This window comes from Scylla paramamosain, chromosome 11 (assembly GCF_035594125.1).
Source record: "Scylla paramamosain isolate STU-SP2022 chromosome 11, ASM3559412v1, whole genome shotgun sequence".
Lineage (NCBI taxonomy): Eukaryota > Metazoa > Arthropoda > Malacostraca > Decapoda > Portunidae > Scylla > Scylla paramamosain.
In genome coordinates this window covers 17,563,523-17,582,550 of record NC_087161.1, presented here as the reverse complement: position 1 = coordinate 17,582,550, position 19,028 = coordinate 17,563,523, and the positions used below count along the sequence as shown (strand labels likewise).

Here is a 19,028-nt window from a genome sequence, read left to right as displayed (position 1 = left end):
CCAGTTAACAAGTATATCATCATGTGTGGTTTGTTACGATATATCTAGATGGTTTAGGTAAGTTTTCTCAAACGTCTCAGTATCTTATCTACTCTCAATAAGTTCTGGTAAGTCAGTGGTGGACTGTCAGCGATTTTAGTTAAGCATCCTGATTCACGTACTATTCTTCATACCACATGAATAACTCTTATAACAGTATGTGCGATTTGTCACGGTATATCTGTATGATTTAGCTCTGTATTCTCAAACGTCTCGGCGTCTTATCTACTTTCAACATATTCTAGTAAAAGTTTTCAGGGAAGAGTGTTTTCACTGATTCTAGCAGAGGGTCCTGTGGCTCGTGTAAGTACTATTTTACACGCCTCTTGAATAACTCGCCTATCAGTATGTGTGTGTGTGTGTGTGTGTGTGTGTGTTACGATACAACACGAGTTTATGGCGATATTATTGAACTACGTATTTTTTAAGCTTTTTTTTCCGTCATAAGGACTATTTTCAAAGGCCATATAAATTATTAATCTGGGTTCTCGTTTTTTTTTATTTATTTATTTATTTATTTATTTATTTATTTTCATTTATTGATGTTGTGGGATGCTTGTTCAGATATCACTATAGCCATGAAAACATTCTTGAAAACCCGTAGAAACTTCCACTACAGCTTCTTGAAAGAACATGACAATGCGCCCAAATTAAACGTGAAATATACACCCCTCGCATGTGTGATTCCCCTCAGTATATTGAAATTGTTGTGATATAATTTATTGTGATATAATTTTCTTTTGTCATGTACAGTAAGTGCATGACAACAAAGTCAACTGGATCCCTAGATATTTTTCATTCCCCCCTCTCACTTTTTTTTTTTTAATGCTCACGTACTTAAGATAAGACAACACGTATTGATTACATTATGCAACACGATTTTTGTCTTTGATAAGCGAGTGTTATTTTCCAGCCCTTTTCATTGTAAAACAATAGAAAGTGTCTATTATTCCTGTCAGCCTTTGCTTTTGTGGCTTTTTGAATGATTTTTTGCCCCAAAACAGCTAAATTTCACTATTTCTCCAGACGCTGTCACAGAGAACTTCTTTGCTCTCTTGTCTTGATGAATCGACCACATATGTAGCAGAATGCATCTAGAGAATGATTGCCATTTCACCTCTTGTAACAGGTCTTCTCAGTAAGCAATAGCATAACTGATTGATGGTCTGCAAGTTCCTACTTTTATATTGTCAAGCAATACTCTAGAATATTCTTAGTCTTTCTAGAATGTGTTCCAGAATATTCTCAATCATTCTAGAATATTCTTGAACCTACTTTGGAATATTCTGATTCTAGAAAATTCTTGTAGATTCTAGAAAATTTTTGATACTTCTACATATTTCTACTGTATTCTATAAAGTTCTAGAATATTCTGGAAATGTTTACATTAAATAAAATGTTCTAAATGTTCTAGAAACTTCTAAAAGCATCTGGTAGAACATTCTGTAAGATTTGAGATTCCTTAAATGTAAGCAAATTCTTCTAAATATGAGAAATTTCTTGATAGATCTGGTCAGTTCAAGAATGATCTTATTAAAATAAAATAAAAAAATATTTAGAACACTTAATATTCTTTTTCATTGTTTTAACTTATTTGGAACATTTCAAAAGCAATTAGATAAGTAACTGAGATTTTGCAAAGGTCTTTACCTGACATGAAAACCATTAATAACCCATACTGTAATGAAATGAGACAAAACTGTAAATTCACTGTTCTATCCACAAAAGCAAAGTTTTAGGATCAAAATAACTTTTTTTTTCTCTGTTTTCCTGAGATGGAAATAACTGGAAAATTATGGTTTGGGGCCAAGGACAAGATAAAAGTGAAATTTTGTTACATAGTGTTATGTCTTGCATTTACCAGTTTTCCGGTCAGAAGAGGTATAATATTTAATAAGGAATAAAGCTCCTCCATATGATCATATATATATATATATATATATATATATATATATATATATATATATATATATATATATATATATATATATATATATATATATATATATATATATATATATATATATATATATATATATATATATATATATATATATATATATATATATATATATATATACTGTTACACCAGGGGTATGGGTGCAGGTGGCAGTTCTGTTGGAAGTGGCAGCACTGGGAGAGGCGGGAAGGCAGAGAGAGCGGAGACTTGTGGTGCCCCTGTGAACTTGTAAAGCAGCAGTGTACTTGCGGAGGATTTGTCAATAAACCTAGGAAATAGTGCCCGTGTTTTCCCTTGTGCCCTGGCCTCGTGTGTGTGTGTGTGCCTTGTCCCGGTGTTCAGAGTGTGACTTGTTTGAGGCCCCATTGCTCTAGTTTTTCGACCCATGCCCGTGTTGATAACATGCCTGCCCAGAGTGAGGGGTGGGCGCAATAAGTGGTATCATAGAGTGGGATCCAGAGAACAGTGAGCAGTGAGAGACGGTGAGTCATCATGGAGTCAAAAAGATGGCTGCCATGATGGGGCCAAGGGCATCTGGAGTGAAGTTAAACCGGGCCAGATGGACTTGATTACTGCCATGCTGGCCAGTATGAGGCAGGAAATGGCAGTGGACCTTGAGGCACAGGCTCAGAGGGCACGTGAGCAGGCTGAAAGAACTGATCAGCTGGCACGTGAGCAGGTTCAACAGGCAGACGACCAGGTCTGCCATCTTGAGGATGTGCTACAGAGCAGCCTCACATCCTTGAAGGTGGAAACGCTGCAGTACACTGACCAAGCTTGCGAAAGCATCAGGAATGAACTGCTGGACAAGGTGCAGACTCTGGAAGGTGAGGTCCAGGGCCTGAGGGAGAAGATGAGGAGAGAAGCAGCGGCACGAGCTGGCAACAGTGCACGCAGAGGAACAGGTGGCCCCACGTGTTCTGGTGGGAACCGCCGGGGTGGCGGACCTGCTGGGGCCTGCCTGGGGTCCTTGGCAAGAACCCTTGGCTCAGAGGCCTCGCAGCGTTGTGTCAGAGCCGGTAGCTACTTCAGGGGGCTGGGGAGCCATCGGAACCCCTTCCTTGAGCCTGGCTGGTGGCAGGCTGGGGCTCAGTCAACCCCTCCCTTCTGCCGCCATCACCCTCTCCCTCTCCCTCCCCTGGCTGGCCTGCCAGCTGCCTACACGAGTCTCGTTCTCCACCCCTCAGTCCTTCGGCTTCCCGGTGTTTGGGGAAACGCAAGCTGGCAGAGTACAACGGGAAGATAGCCTGGGAGGCTTACATTTCCCAGTTCGAGATGCTAGCCTCTGCCCAGGGCTGGAGCGAGGCTGAGAAGGCGCTTCAGTTGGCAACAGCACTGTGAGGTCCCGCTGTGAAGATCTTGGGGCACCTGCTGCCGGCCCAACACATCTGTTATGAAAGTGTGGCAGAGGCCCTTCAGCTCCACTTTGGGCACCACCACCAGGCTGAGGTGTACCAGGCTCGCCTGAAGAAGAGGACTCGGGAATGGGGCGAGACGCTTTCCCAGTTGGCACAGGACATGGAGGCGTTGGTAAGAAGGTCGTATCCCGCGGCCCTGGAAGAAATTATTGTGGTGATGGCCCGAGATTCCTTCATTGACGCCCTAGACGACCAGCAGCTGCAAATCTACATCAAGCAGGTGCACCCTGGGGACCTGTAGGTGGCACTGGTGAGGGCCTTAGAATTTGAGGCCTTCCTGAAGACGACCAGCGGCCAAGGAGTAGCCGCCCAACCCCTCCGAGGGGAGGGGTTGGGCGGCTACCCCTTGGCCTACCACAACCCCAACCGTGACCTCCGAGGCTGGAAGGCGAAGGTGGAGAAGAAGCCACTGTCGAGGAAGGCAAGCCTAGACGGTTTTCGTGGCTCATGTTGGCGCTGTGGCAAGAAGGGCCACAGACGCAGTCGGTGCCTGAGGGAACGAAGGACACATTCTCTTGACTGGATGGGTTCTGATGCCATTCAGCCTTGCTGCAAGGACTGCAGTAAGTCTGACCGCCACTCCAGTACCTGCCTCAAGCCAAAGGAAGAGGTGGGAAACTCAGACAGGCTGGAGAAGGGGGCCGAACCCCAGCCATCCTGAATCCCTGGGCCCCACCTTGTGTAAGCTGCTGCCGGACAACCAGCGCGATGCAGGTGGAGGGCTCATTGGACAGGAACCCATGCCACCTGACAGTGGACACTGGGGCTGAGAAGACTTTGGTGCGGCCTGACATGCTGGCCACCACTCGAGTCCCAGATGCGCCACAGAGGCTGTGTGGCATGACGGGGCACTGTGTGTAGCTCAAGGGCTCAGTGGATGTTCGTATCGGCGTGGGCAGCGCTGTGGAGCGGCTGCCAGTGTAAGTCGCCAACTTGGACGAACCATGTCTGCTGGGACTTGACTACCTGATGCAGAGCAAGGCTTGTGTCGATCTTGGACAGAAGCTGGTGAGGGTGCATGGCCAAGAGGTGCCCTTGCTTCCAGAGGTTGGCTGTGCAGAGGTAGTTGTGGCTGAGAGAGTGCACCTTGCCCCTAGGACGGAGGCCAGAGTCTGGTGTCGACTGTCCAGAGCGATGTGTAGATCGGAAGGCATGGTGGAGCCCACAGAAAACCTGTGACTGACTGATGGCGTGGCAGTCGGATGGAGCCTTGTTCAAGCAGGGGAGGAGTTAGTTATGGTGTTGGTAGCTAACCTCTGATGAGGCTCGGAAGGTGCCCGCTGAGGCCAAGCTGGGCACTTGTGAGGAAGTGGAGTGCCCTGAGGAGACGTAAGGGAGGTGGCTGCTGTGAGGCCGCTGCCCAACTTCCTGGAGGATTTGGCTCACCGGAGTGCTGCTAACCTGTCAGAGGCGCAGATGGAGAAGGTGTGCCACACCCTGGCTCAGTACGCGGAGGTCTTTAGCAGGGGTGATATGAACCTGGGCCACACAGGGTTGGTGAAGCACAGCATCAACACAGGAAGTAGTGCGCCCATCAAGAGCCCGCCCCGATGTATCGCACCAGCCAGGCGAGAGGAGATGCAGTGCACCATCAACGAGCTAGCAGTGATTGAGCGGTCAGACAGTCCGTGGTCATCAGCAGTAGTCCTGGTTAAGAAGAAGGACGGCACTCAGTGCTTCTGTGTGGACTACTGGGCACTGAATGATGTGACTGCCAAGGACTCTTACCCCCTGCTGAGGATTGATGACACGCTCGACATGCTGGTGGGGACCAGGTGGTTCTCCACACTTGACCTGAAGCCGGGTTACCACCAGGTGGAGATGGCAGAGGAGGACAAGCCCAAGACTGCTTTCTCCTTTGGTCAGGGCTTGTGGCTGTTCAACATCATGCCCTTCAGTCTCTGCAACGCCCCTAGTTGTTTCGAGCATCTGATGGAGAGGGTGTTAGATGGCATGCAGTGGAAGATTGCACTTGTGTACATTGATGATGTCATCGTCTTCAGGAGCACCTTTGAGTAGGAGCTGGAGCGGCTGGAGGAGGCTGAGGAAAACCAACCTCAAGCTCAGCCCCAAGAAGTAATGGCATGAGGTGCCATTACTGGGGCATGTCGTCAGTCGGGACAGCATGTGCACCAACCCAGAGAAGGTGGCAGTGGTGGAGAAGTGGCCCGTCCCCACCAATGTGGTGGAACTCAGGAGCTTCTTGGGCCTGTGCACGTACTACCATCTCTTCATGCAGGACTTTGCCAGCATGGCAGCCCCTCTTCACTGCCTCACCAGGAAAGGGGCATGCTTTGTGTGAGACGAAGCATGCCAGGCCACGTTTGACGGCCTGAAGAAGGCCCTGGTGGAGGCACCGGTCCTGCCGTACCCAGACCCGAAGCTCCCCTACCTGCTAGACATCAATGCCAGTGCAGAGGGCATTGGAACGGTCCTGTCACAGGTGAAGGACGAGATGGAGCACGTTGTGGCCTACTACAGTGCCAAGTTCAGTAGGCTTGAGCGTAACTACTGCACGACGAGGAAGGAACTGCTAGCGGTAGTGAAGAGTCTCGAGCACTTCCACCCTTACCTATATGGCGCTGAGTTCATCCGGACCGACCACGCTGCCCTGCAGTGGTTGAAGACTCTGAAGGTGCCAGAGGGTCAGCTTGCAAGGTGGCTAGGGTGCCTCGAGCAGTACAACTACCGCATCGTTCACCGCCTGGGTCGTGTCCACTGCAACGCTGACAGTTTGAGTCGACGCCCGTGTGAGGCTGGCTGCTCACACTGTGCCCAGAAGGACTCTGACCCCATGTGCCTCTGCCTGCAGGTGCTGGCAAGTGCTGCAGAGGGGGACGACAAGTGGCGTAAGGCACAGCGTGAGGACTCTGACCTCGCTCCCATCATCCAGTGGCTCAAGGCTGGCAGTGGGCATCCCAGCTGGGAGGCTGTAGCATCAGAGAGCCCCACCACCAAGTGCCTGGTTGATCAGTGGGAAACTTTGCAGGTGGACGAACGAGATGTGTTAGTGAAGCGTTGGGTAACCTTGAGCAGAGTGGGCAGTGATGTGTGGGTGGTGTTAGTGCCCCGAGCCTTGCACGCTGAGGTGTTAAAAGAGTTACATGCAGGCATTACCTGTGGTCACTTGGATGAGAAAAAGGCCCAGTGCCATCTCCGTCAGCGGTTCTACTGGGAGGGGATGTGAAGTGACATGACCGAGTGGTATAGAGCATGTGACATGTGTAGTGCAAAGAAGGGCCCCACCTGGAAAAACCGCCCCCCGTTACAGGTGTACAGCATGGGGGGCGCCCATGGAGCAGGTGGCTGTGGACATTGCCAGACCACTGCTTCTCATGCCACGGGGCAACCGGTACATCTGTGTGGTGATGGATTATTTCACCAAGTGGCCCGAGGCATATGCACTCCCTAACCATGAGGCCGAGACAGTGGTGGGGTGTTCTAGTGAATGAGTTCTTTACCCGTTTCAGCGTAGCCGTGGAATTGCACTCTGATCAAGACCGTGAGTTTGAGTCCCATGTGTTCCGTGAATGTTACGAGCTGTTAGGAGTGCGCAAGACCTAGATGATGCCCCTCCACCCACAGTCTAACGGGATGGTGGAGCAATTTAATTGGACCCTTGCGCAACAGCTGGCCATGTATTGCGAGGAAGACCAAGGACACTGGGATGTCAAACTGCCCACTATGCTGATGGCGTACAGGTCCGCTATGCATGAGGTGACAGACTTCACACCAGCCCATCTCATATTTGGCCATGAGCTCAGGTTGCCAGTGGATTTGGCCACAGGATAGCCTCCTGACATGGGCTTGCCCACCGTCACCTCTGGGTATGCAGCGGCACTGCAGGAACACCTGGTGGAGGTGCATCGATGGGCTCAAGGCAAGCTCAAGGTGGTGGGCCAGGCCATGAAGGAGACGTATGACCACCACATGAGGAATGTGAGGTATGCTGTGGGTGACCGAGTGTGGCTGTATAACCTCTACTGGAAGCGAGGGCTCTCGCTGAAGCCCCAGACCCCCTGGGAGGAGCCATACACGGTGGAAGCAGTCCTCTCTGACGTCGCATATCAGATTTGCTGGAGATGGAAGCAGCTGTCTGTTGTCCATGTGGACCAGCTGTGGTGTTACCACGGTCCGGGCCGCTACTCCTGTGGCCATGGCAGGGAAGATGAGGACGTGGCAGGAGCTGCCCAAGACGAGAATGAGCGTGGAGCAGGCAGCATGGTGAGTGACAGTGGTGACCTTGACCCTGAACTTGGGGCTAGAGATGCCCCCTTGGGTGGCGATGGTGACTTGCCGCAGCCCACGCCTCCACCACCACAGCGACCTTGGTGGCAGAGGTGTAGACCAGGGTGGATGAGACTTTTGTGTTGTTCCTGAGGATTAATTTTATTTGTGTATTTCATTTATTTATTTCCACTTATTTCCTTGTGTGTATGTGTGTGTCACGGCAGCCGGGTCGTCTGCCTTGTAGGGGGAATAATGTTACACTAGGGGTATGGGTGTGGGTAGCAGCACTGTTGGAGGTGGCAGCACTGGGAGAGGTGCAAAGGCAGAGAGAGTGGAGACGCGTGGCCTGAGAGGAACCTAGTATGTGCCTGTCTGCTTTAGAAGTGTTTCCCTGCCTGTTGAGTGCCTGTCGTGCCCTGGGAGACTTGTGGCGCCCCTGTGAACTTGTAAAGCAGTTTACTTGTGGAGGATTTGTGAATAAACCTAGGAAATAGTGCCTGTGTTTTCCCTTGTGCTCCGGCCTCGTGTGTGTGTGCCTTGTCCCAGCGTTCAGAGTGTGACTTGTTTGAGGCCCCGCTGCTCTAGTTTCTCCACCCGAGCCCGTGTGGATAACACGCCTGCCCGGAGTGAGGGGTGGGTGCAACAATATATATATATATATATATATATATATATATATATATATATATATATATATATATATATATATATATATATATATATATATATATATATATTCTTTTTTTTTTTTTTTTTTCATCAACACCTATCAGTATCCTGCACATCACATAAAATACTCACACCAGCACCCTCATAATTATAACATTGCATACCTCTACCCATACACATCCTCAAAGTTCCATACACTCACCTACACCCTATAGTGCCACATACATCCACTCCACACCCATGTAACACATCCATAGCATCCCAACAATAATGTGGTGCAAGCAAGATGGTAGTATATACAGAGGTGGGACAGTATGAACATTGTTCCTTGCTTGCATGTCACAACCAGGTAAATACAACTGGGTAAATACATGCACCCATCCACATTTGCACAATACATCCATAACATTGCACAGGCTACAGGCATATTAGACTCACTCTCTCTCTCTCTGTATGTCTATGTGTGTATGTATGCATGTGTATGTGTACATATGTATGTATGTTTGTAAATAAATGTATGTGTGTGTATATATGTATGTATGTGTATGTGTATGTATATGTGTGTGTATATGTATATGTACATGTATGTGCATGTATGTGTACCTTTGTATATATATGTATATGTATGTATGTGTATGTATATGTATTGTATATATGTATATGTGTATGTATATGTATGTGTATGTATATGTGTATGTGCAATTTTGTAATGTGATGTACATCTGATCTCTGTATGTTTGCCTCTTGTTCAGGGGGAGGCCAGCAGGACCCGTCTTCCTCCTTTGTTGTACTTTTTACTACAACAATAAAGTCAATCAATCAATCAATCAAATCTCTCTCTCTCTCTCTCTCTCTCTCTCCTTATGACCTTTCATTGAACAAATGAAAAGTCTTTGCTTAACTTTTAGTCATTTGCTGCAGGATACAGTATTAGAACACCAGAACATATGAAACACTGTAAGAATTACCAGTAGACTTACACATGGCAGTCTCTATATAATGCACATATACTGTACCTGTCTGGTTCAGCTGTATCATCTTTATCCATAAATTTATCTTAAAGACCCATATTGACCACACTAACATGTTAACTGAGTGTATTCTCATCATCTACCACTTTCTTCTGATTTCCTTCTTAAGTCCATCTTGATTGAGTTTAAACCCTTTCCTCTCTGTCTTATCTATCTTGATTACTAAACCCAAGGATCTTATCTACATTCCTCTTGGTATATCTCTGTTACCACCTAGTTGCCTTATTCAGATTCCCTCTTATTCCATGTAAAAACATATCGTTACCACAATGAAGAACACTTGGTAGATGGATTGTTCCAGTAGCAAATATTACCTACACATTTCTCATGGCTGTGATGAGTCTGTAAGTTGGGCTACACACCTGGGAGGTCAATGGGCTTCACCCTGTCACCTATATAATTTCACAAGGCTGTGGGTCACAGTAAGTTTAGGTCTTAGGGTTCTTGAGATCGAAAAGAACTTGTCAGCTGGCTGATCTTAGCTTTTTTTTTTTTTTTTTTTAATCACAGAATGCATCAATATTTCTCTGTAGAGTGAATGGCATGGATGACAGTCATGTGCTATTCTTCTTAGCTGTATAACTCATAATATGAAATTAGATTGAATTTGTCTCATATTCTGATACACATACATAGAATCACCACAAGTTTTACATTATAAACTTTAAATGTTTTAAACACTACATAAGTAGCAAATATGGGGCTAGGTTGAATAACTGTTGGGCACTTCCCATTTCTTGAATAATAATAAAATTATCTTTCAAGGAAATCATGTAAAATAAACTTGATATGGTGATAGCCATCTAATTCTGAAAGTGTTCTTTCATTCATCTCAATGAGCTATGAATTCTAGTACCACTCACACGGCTGCTATACATGATGCTGGTCTAGGTCATGACACCTGAGGACACATGACCCTTATTAGGATCCTGCAGACTCATAGCTAATACTGAAATTAAAGATGAATGCCATACTTATGGGGCACAGACAGTGGGCTGGTAGTATCACCACCCAGCCCCAGACCTCAGCAAATGGAGTAAGGTGACATGTTCTTTTCTCTGCAGCCCTTTTAACCTTCTCTGTCATTGTTGACCAGTTAGAGGCTGGTTGAATCTAGAAGCAAGCAGTCATTCCAAAAAAAATCCCAGTTGTAATCTAGGACTCGAACTGGGGACTTCCTGCATTGTAGCTAGCCACTATTATTTGAACCACTGCGATAATCTACTTGACTAATTAAAATTCCAGCAGCTGCTCAGTTTCGTATTTCTAAGCCCACTGCACTGCTCATCAGTGTTGCCTCTGTCAAATCTTATCCCTTGTGCCACTGCACAGGGAAAATCCTGCAACAACAGTAAAAACAAAAATCCAAGTAAAAGTAATTCAAAACATAGCCCTTGCTTCTCACAGCTATCAGATATTCCTTGGTTTAGACTATCACAAATTCTTATTCCATCACATCCTTTGCAGCTCTCATTCAAACAACATCTTATGCTATCATTCTCTCAGCCTGTTAATCATGAACTTTTCACTTGATTTACTGTTTTTCTTGTCATATCATCTTACAGTTTGCCTGATTTCACCATGTTATTTATGCCACAGCTGTAGAAATATCCAATATACTACAAAGCTCCAAGGCAAATGTAATGAATGTAAATAAATACACCGCAGAAAGTTCTGTAACTGTAATCTCCTCAAGGAGTTTGATTAAACTTTAATTTTTTAATTGAGCCATTTGCTTCATTTATCATAGTGAAAAATCCAGTTAAATTGAATGTTTTTTTTTTTTTTTTTTTGCTGAAGATTTCAACTGCTATGATTATTCAGAAACAGATGGTTATTTTCCCCCAAAAAAACACTAATATAAATTAAAGTAATGTACTTCACATTTTTTTTTCATTAATAGTACTTTTCATCATATCTCCTTTTGAGATTCTGATCTCTTTAGCCATATCTTATAACAACATTACAGATCCACCTTGTTATATTTTCAGTATGCTTTATCATATTCCCTTTATCATATTCAATGAACTGCTTCACACTCATCACAAACAACATATTATATTTTTATGTTTCATTATCCAAGAAAACTGCTAATTGTTCAGTGATAAACTATTTACTCTTCTTTCAGTCATTCTGACTTATTACAGAGCCAACTTCTGCTTCATCTCACTACTTACCAAATACATCCCCAATTTTTAGAATTTGTCGTTATCCTGCAAGGATTCATTTTAAGTATTAATACAGTGAAGCCTCGGTTACTGAATGCCTCCCTTTTCGAACAAATTGTTTTTTGAAGAAAATTTTAGGCTTATTATTGCTTCAGTTGCCGTACCATAATTTGGTTCTAGAACAAAGTTACTTGATTTCAAATATTGAAAAACAGCAAAAGCTGCCATTTATTATTAATTTACTGTTTCTATACATGCTTACTTTGTTTTTATATATTTGAAAGAGAGACACAGTGTAAGACATTAATTCAATATTCTAAATAAGTTAAATGTGATCCCTTTGAAAAACCTTGATGTAAACAGTTTTCAGTGCTCAGGAGTTATCCCGAGCTACCTGTGGCTCTCTTGATGACCCACAATGGCATCAATACTGCACAACTACATTTTTCTAGTAGCTTTTCCCAGCAGTAAGATGTCTAAGTCTTATGATCACTTCCATTTTGACAGTAAGTGGGTTGCTTCTTTCTGTGCCCTTCTGTAAAGCTTCCCTTACTAAATTGGTGACAAAGAAAATACCTGCACAGTCTAAACAATATCTTCTGATGACTTCTATGTCACTAAGTTCATTCAGTACATCCTTTCTGGATAAATAATTTGTGAGCTGGAGATGTTGTGGAGCAGTCATCTTGGTTGTAGGAGCATCTGTCATAAGCCGCTAAGACAGGGTAGACTGGTGTCTGGGCATGGATCAATCCATTTTGCACTGATTCCTATGGGGAAAATAGTTTCATTTTTTTTTAACATTTCAGATTTTGAACAGCATCCAGGAATGAATTAAGTTCTAGAACCGAGGTTCTACTGTACTTTCCATTCTTAATTCATATGTTTAGTTCCCATTGTCTACTGCAAATAAAATCCTTTGTATTACTCAGGCTTTCCATTATGAGTACACTACTGCACCTTTTTCATGCACTTATTTACCACACATGATATTTGAGATAAATGCACCTTGCATTTACACAAAATCACTGCACTATATTAATATATTACTGCTACTTCTCTCAATTGACACCATGCATCTTTTCTGACCTTCTCAGACCTGCCAAGTACATCTATCCCCTGATGAAACAGCTGTACATACACATCCTTCTCATCTTTTTTAGGATTATCACAATGGCCCAAGATAATCCATCTGTGTTTATCTTTGCTCCTCATTTTCACTCATTTTGATCCCTGCTGCTCCATGAACTCCACATGGACCCATCATTTACTTGCCTTTGATTAGCTCAAGTCACGTGTCCGTGTGTCAAATAAAATGGCCAGTGACCTCTCACATTCTCAGTTGAATATCAGTGGAGTCTGGGCTCAAATCTGTAGTCTACAGAGTTTGCATCTGCTCTACCAAATATACTAATGATGCAACAACATGTGATTCCTTCATCAACCTGTAAGACTATACATAATATAAGAAGGGAGACTGCAGGAACTATACTAAGTATACACCAGAAGTTGGAGCTCTCAAGCCATGCAATCAGCATTACAAACCAGTGGTACAAGCTGCTGCCATTCGTTACATAATAGTAACAGTTGTAGTTCAACACATGATGATTGCAGAGGTGTTCTGAACCTCCATGCCTCCCGAAGCAGTTGTATGCTTCCATTCGTAACAGTGCCACACTAGGTATTTCCTTGTATCATAATTTCATGTAACTTACATAATTTTAAAATTTTCTAGATCTAATAAGTTTTTATGATATTTATTTGGGTGACAATAAAAATACAGCAGAGTCATATTCGAAGTCTTTCAGCATTTATATAAAGCATGATGGAGATAATTCTAAATAATAACAATTCTGTTTAGGATTTTCCTTTATTTTCTTACACAAAAAAAGAAATCACAAACTCATGTCACATCCAGTAATCTTCAAGAAATTAACAGATATTGGATGACTTTACTGACCAAGTTAAATATTAGTAGCCCATCAACAGGACTCACTACAACACACCACAGTCCTTCCCCTATTACTCCACCTTCACCTCTTGCACCTCCTTTTCTCCTGCTGTGGGTTCCCTGAGAGGCCTCCTTGCATCAGTAAGCCAGCTTCTTCATGAGCAGATAGATATGCTTGTCCACCTCAAAGCCATGCAGATTGTTGGCGTCTCCCTGCAGTCGCATCAGCAGTCCGCCATAGGATACATAGGCTGACCTGGGAATGAACCAAACAATTAGTCACAATCTCCTTATTTTATGAAGTGTTTTTTTATTCTCACATTGAAAGCCACACCACTGGCAGCATTATATAATACCAACCTACTATTTAAAGAGTGGTTAAAAAAATTATTATTATTCTTTTATATCTACTAAATGAAAGAATATTAACTATTCTTAGCTATAAAGTTCAATATTTAATAAAAGCAAAATACATTATGGATCTTACTATGGATTCTTTACAGTGCTATGCCCTATTCCTAACACTCCATTAAAATATCTTAACAGACCTACAGTAATCCATACTACAGTATTTCACTTCAGACAGACACAATTAACACATCATTAAACATTTATATTAATTCAATTCAAAATCTATCCACCATCAATACAAGTTAGAACACAACATTTCTTAGTGACGCACCAATAAGATACTTCAGTTTCACAATCTCAACAAGCATACTGTAATAGCCCATGTTCTGAATTACAACTGAGAAACAAATCAGGTTGTAGCAGCTAAGAACTGAACCCTTGATGGAATACCTGAGGTACACAACACACCACTAATCATGCTCAAGAGATCACCAAGGTCTAAGTAGATGTTGGTCAACCTTAACAGTTCTACCACTACAACATGATCAAATGAAACACACAATAACAACACTGGTAAGCTTGCTGTAGGAAGAGGCTTGTGGGCATCTTGGATTCCGGCATATTGAAATCCTGGAGTGAAGAATTTCCAGTGAGTCTGGGAAATACTAGATCTGCAGTGATAGTTGTGATGAAGGGAACATGAGAGATGGAATGCAGGGAGGGAGCAGTGCAGATAGTGGTTGTGATCACCACACACAACCAGCTAACCACACTGCCACACCCACACATCCCATTAGTGCAACACCCTTGGCTCTTCAAGCACCTCATTCAAGTGATGCTCCATTTGAGTACTTCAGGCAGCTTTTCCACTCCAAAGACATCTAAGTGTGTACTTTCTAAGAGAATTAACACCATAAAAATGTGTAGGGCTTCCTTGCTTTCTTCAGTCCAGAATATCCTGATTCTCTCTCTCTCTCTCTCTCTCTCTCTCTCTCTCTCTCTCTCTCTCTCTCTCTCTCACAAATACACACAGAGCAGTCAGTCAGACAAAAGCATTGTGGCTGATGACAGAGTAAAATCAATAAACCACTGCCAAAATGAGACAATACAAAAACAGAAATAATGTGAGACATGGCAAGATGCTGCCCTTATGATGCATCTTTCTGAGAGCTTGTAAGGGCATTGTCACACATCCTGCAGGGGGGAAGGAAGGGCCCTGAGATGTCTTAAAACTTCAGTAGCATTTATGTATTCAACACCTGCAGGTGAGTTCAGGCTGTAAGTACAATAATTATCTATCATTTGGTTTGTTTGTCATTTATATGACCTAGCCAATTTTCCAATGTTCCATTTTCTAACATAAGATTATAATCTTTCTTTTGATTCATGAATATTGTTTGTACACACCATTTTCTCTGATAACGCACTCCATTAATCTACCACCTTATTTGGAGAATGCTATTTCTACATTTCTACACATTGTTGTGTGTCAATATTGTTGCTAATTTTACATTTCTACACATTGTTGTGTGTCAATATTGTTCAATGGTGAGATGAATATTTTTTTTTTTAACTCTGTTAGCCAGAGAAAATAACTTTGTTGCTTTAATCCATGCATTGACTATGTATGTGAAGGTGCATAATTTCACACATACGAGTATACACACAAACAAATGCTTCTCTTTTCCCATAGGGATGCATTCCAGAAATTATCAGATTTTCTCAATATTGCTTTCAGTGTAAAATATACTTATCTCACATGCTTCTCCAATCTTTGTTATAATGCTCAAGGTTCTATTTACTTAAGTGTATTAAAAATGTATAAAAGAAACTGCCACAGCTATTGAGACCAACACTAACACTTATCATATATTTCTGTTCTCTTATTTTCCACAGCTTACCTAACATTTCTAGATAATACATCCTAAACTGATTCTGTACATGAGACTCAGGATCAGACTGTCAGGTGAACCTTTTCCCCTTCCATTCACAACCTGCAGGGAACAATCATTCTTATAAGCCCAATAAGTTTCTCAATAAGAGATAAAATTTTTTTACACAAGATTCTTCAAGGAATATCTTGTTTGATAATATGGACATCAGTGTTTTCATCTTAATATAATGTATGTATGTAGAAAACAGTATTACTAGACTTACTCTCCTTTTTTTTTTCATCAAGTTGGCATGCCACCAGCTGGATAAATATTTTATGTGAATGACTGATCATATATGTACACATTAGTATATACAAGATGTACATCCCTTGACACTAGAGATATGCTTTTAAACAGATGCCTCCAGGTTCTGAAACTCTAAGAAATTAATCTGAAGGTTGGATAATAAGTTAGCCATGAGAGGTCATCTATAGGGAACTGAATCCTGACAGAAAACCCAAGCTGAGTGTATTTTGGTCAGCCTTAGCTATCCTATAGCTATAACTCCTTTGAACAAATGTACTGCCCTAGAACTAAGTTGGCCAACCCGACAGGAACTTTCCCACTCTGGAGAGTCGCAATGTTTTTTTCTTTTCCTTCTTTTCTTTTTTTGTACTCCTTTGCACATAAAAACATACTTGTTCCCCTTCCAAATTTGTGAAGGCCTACAGCTGCAATCAGAGTCTGTGCACACACACACACACATACACACACACACACACACACACACACACACACACACACACACACACACACACACACACACACACACACACACACAGAGAGAGAGAGAGAGAGAGAGAGAGAGAGAGAGAGAGAGAGAGAGAGAGAGAGAGAGAGAGAGAGAGAGAGAGAGAGAGAGAGAGAGAGAGAGAGAGAGAGAGAGAGAGAGAGAGAGAGAGAGAGAGAGAGAGAGAGAGAGAGAGAGAGAGAGAGAGAGAGAGAGAGAGAGGTAGTAGTAGTAGTAGTAGTAGTAGTAGTAGTAGTAGTAGTAGTAGTAGTAGTAGTAGTAGTAGTAGTAGTAGTAGTAGTAGTAGTAGTAGTTCCTAGTAGTGATTTGTCAGAGATGAGAGAAAAATGCTATAAACAGTTGCCAAGTCTTGTATTTAGTTTGATTAGTGCTATTATTCTTCTCCTCTTATTTCACACTCACCATCAATCATGTATTTGTTATATTACACACAGAAAGATGATAATTCTTGCAACAAAACTATCTGTTACAAGAGATGCAAGCTGTCTGAAGCCACATGCTGCACAGCTAGACCTGTATTCATAGCATGTTTGTAATAACAGAATTATCTCTCATGAATATAACACACAATTATTATACCCATCGTTAAATTTTCAGCTCTGTAAAAATCTTATAAGTCTTTACTTAAGTCATGTACAACAACAGTTTGATGCTTTGTGTTGTTTTTATTTATTTCAAGTTGTTTATAAATACTTTCCCAATCTTATATCTTATTAATACATCCATTTACCTGTACATTAATAATAGCTGTATGCTTTAAGATTCCATATACATATCAGCAGGATGCATGTCATATCTACTCATGAGTCAGATGGATTGTCACCCCTAATTACTTTTATCAAATGTACGGTGCTATCTTTAGCAAGCACTCAAGGGCAGTGTGTATGAAACTTATTGATCTTCTGTGGTAAGCTAAGGTCCTGGAGCTTTTTTTTTTTTTCCGTTTACAGTGAAGTGAGGAGTGGGAAGTACAGAAATGCAAGCCTATTCATGCCTAAACACACTAACATACCATCTCCTGGTTAATGATTTACTTATATAATGATGTCTTTCCATGATCTTTATTCTGATGATTATACTCATTGAAAATTATTCACAACAGGTGTGATGGCTATAGTATGTGATGACTGAAATGAAGACTTCTTGTGATGACATGAGAAGACTGAGACGAGGTGTCTGAAGACAGGCAGTTACTGGAATTTGTAGTAATGCTGCATAACATGTGTTAAAGGAAGATAACCATGTTTTTACATAAACAAACTTCATACCCTGACATGAAATAAGCACTACCTCTAACCTGTTAGTACAGTTACATAACACTGTCTCTGTCAGATGCATGATTTATCTTTTAGTATGTGTATTCTTTCTTTTCCAACAATAACTTTTCATAGTCATATTTTAGGTTTTAATTCTTCATGTGCAGGTTCTTGACTATTCTGGTTCTGTTCTCAAATTCTACCTCACTGGTGTGAAAATGTAAGACAGACAGACTGACAGACCTCCTACAATGGGATCAAGGTGCCTTTGTGACTGAAGGACCAGAGTGTGTGGATCTTAACTCTGTTATAGCTACACAAGGATCACAAACAAATGTTTCTTCCATAGATTTAATACCTAAATCACCTGCAGATAAAACAAGATAAATATGTTATGAGCAAGATACCACAGAAGCATCACATCAGATCCAATAGAGCTATACAGGCTACAGGTCTCCTCAGTGCTGAGACCAAACTAAACAGCCACTGACGTGAGAAAATAACATGATATATTGAAAACTGTAAGTTAACAATACTTTATAGATACGTTTACAGCAGCTATACTAATAATAATAACCACAACAACAACAACAACAACAACAACAACAACAACAACAACAGCAACAACAAAAACAATAATAGTAATAATAATAATAATAATAATAATAATAATAATAATAATAATAATAATAATAATAATAGTAATAATAATAATAATAATAATAATAATAATAATAATAATAATAATAATAATAATGATACTACTACTACTACTACTACTACTACTACTACTACTACTACTACTACTAATAGTAATGATAAATAATAATAACAACAACAACAATAATAATAATAATAATAATAATAATAATAATAATAATAATAATAATAATAATAATAATAATAATAATAACAATAAAAAGTAATATGTAATAGTAGTAGTAGTAGTGGCAGTAACAATAATAATAATAATAATAATAATAATAATAATAATAATAATAATAATAATAATAATAATAATAATAATAACAATAATAATAACAATAATAATAATAATAATAATAATATAAGAACAAATAGTAATAAAATAACAACAAAACAAAACAAAACAAAACACAACAGCAACAACAACCATAATAACATTACCATTCCATTCCACAACAGCAATTCTTATGGCATGCACACACACCTAATACAACATACATCAGGTGACTACTTCAGTATACGTACAAAAATAATACACATATCTTATACTTTTGATTAAAGACAG

The 19,028-nt window shown here is 41.5% G+C and overlaps 1 protein-coding gene across 1 annotated transcript in view; it reads right to left on the bottom strand.

The window, feature by feature from the left end:
- Window positions 1-13,366: 13,366 nt before the first annotated feature.
- Window positions 13,367-19,028, bottom strand: part of LOC135105004 (DNA-directed RNA polymerases I, II, and III subunit RPABC3-like) — a 56,716-nt gene continuing 51,054 nt past the window's right edge. The window contains exon 4 of the mRNA XM_064012887.1: window positions 13,367-13,722. Within this exon, the coding sequence (XP_063868957.1) occupies window positions 13,605-13,722 (118 nt within the window). The 3' untranslated portion in view covers window positions 13,367-13,604. The remainder of the gene's footprint in view (window positions 13,723-19,028) is intronic.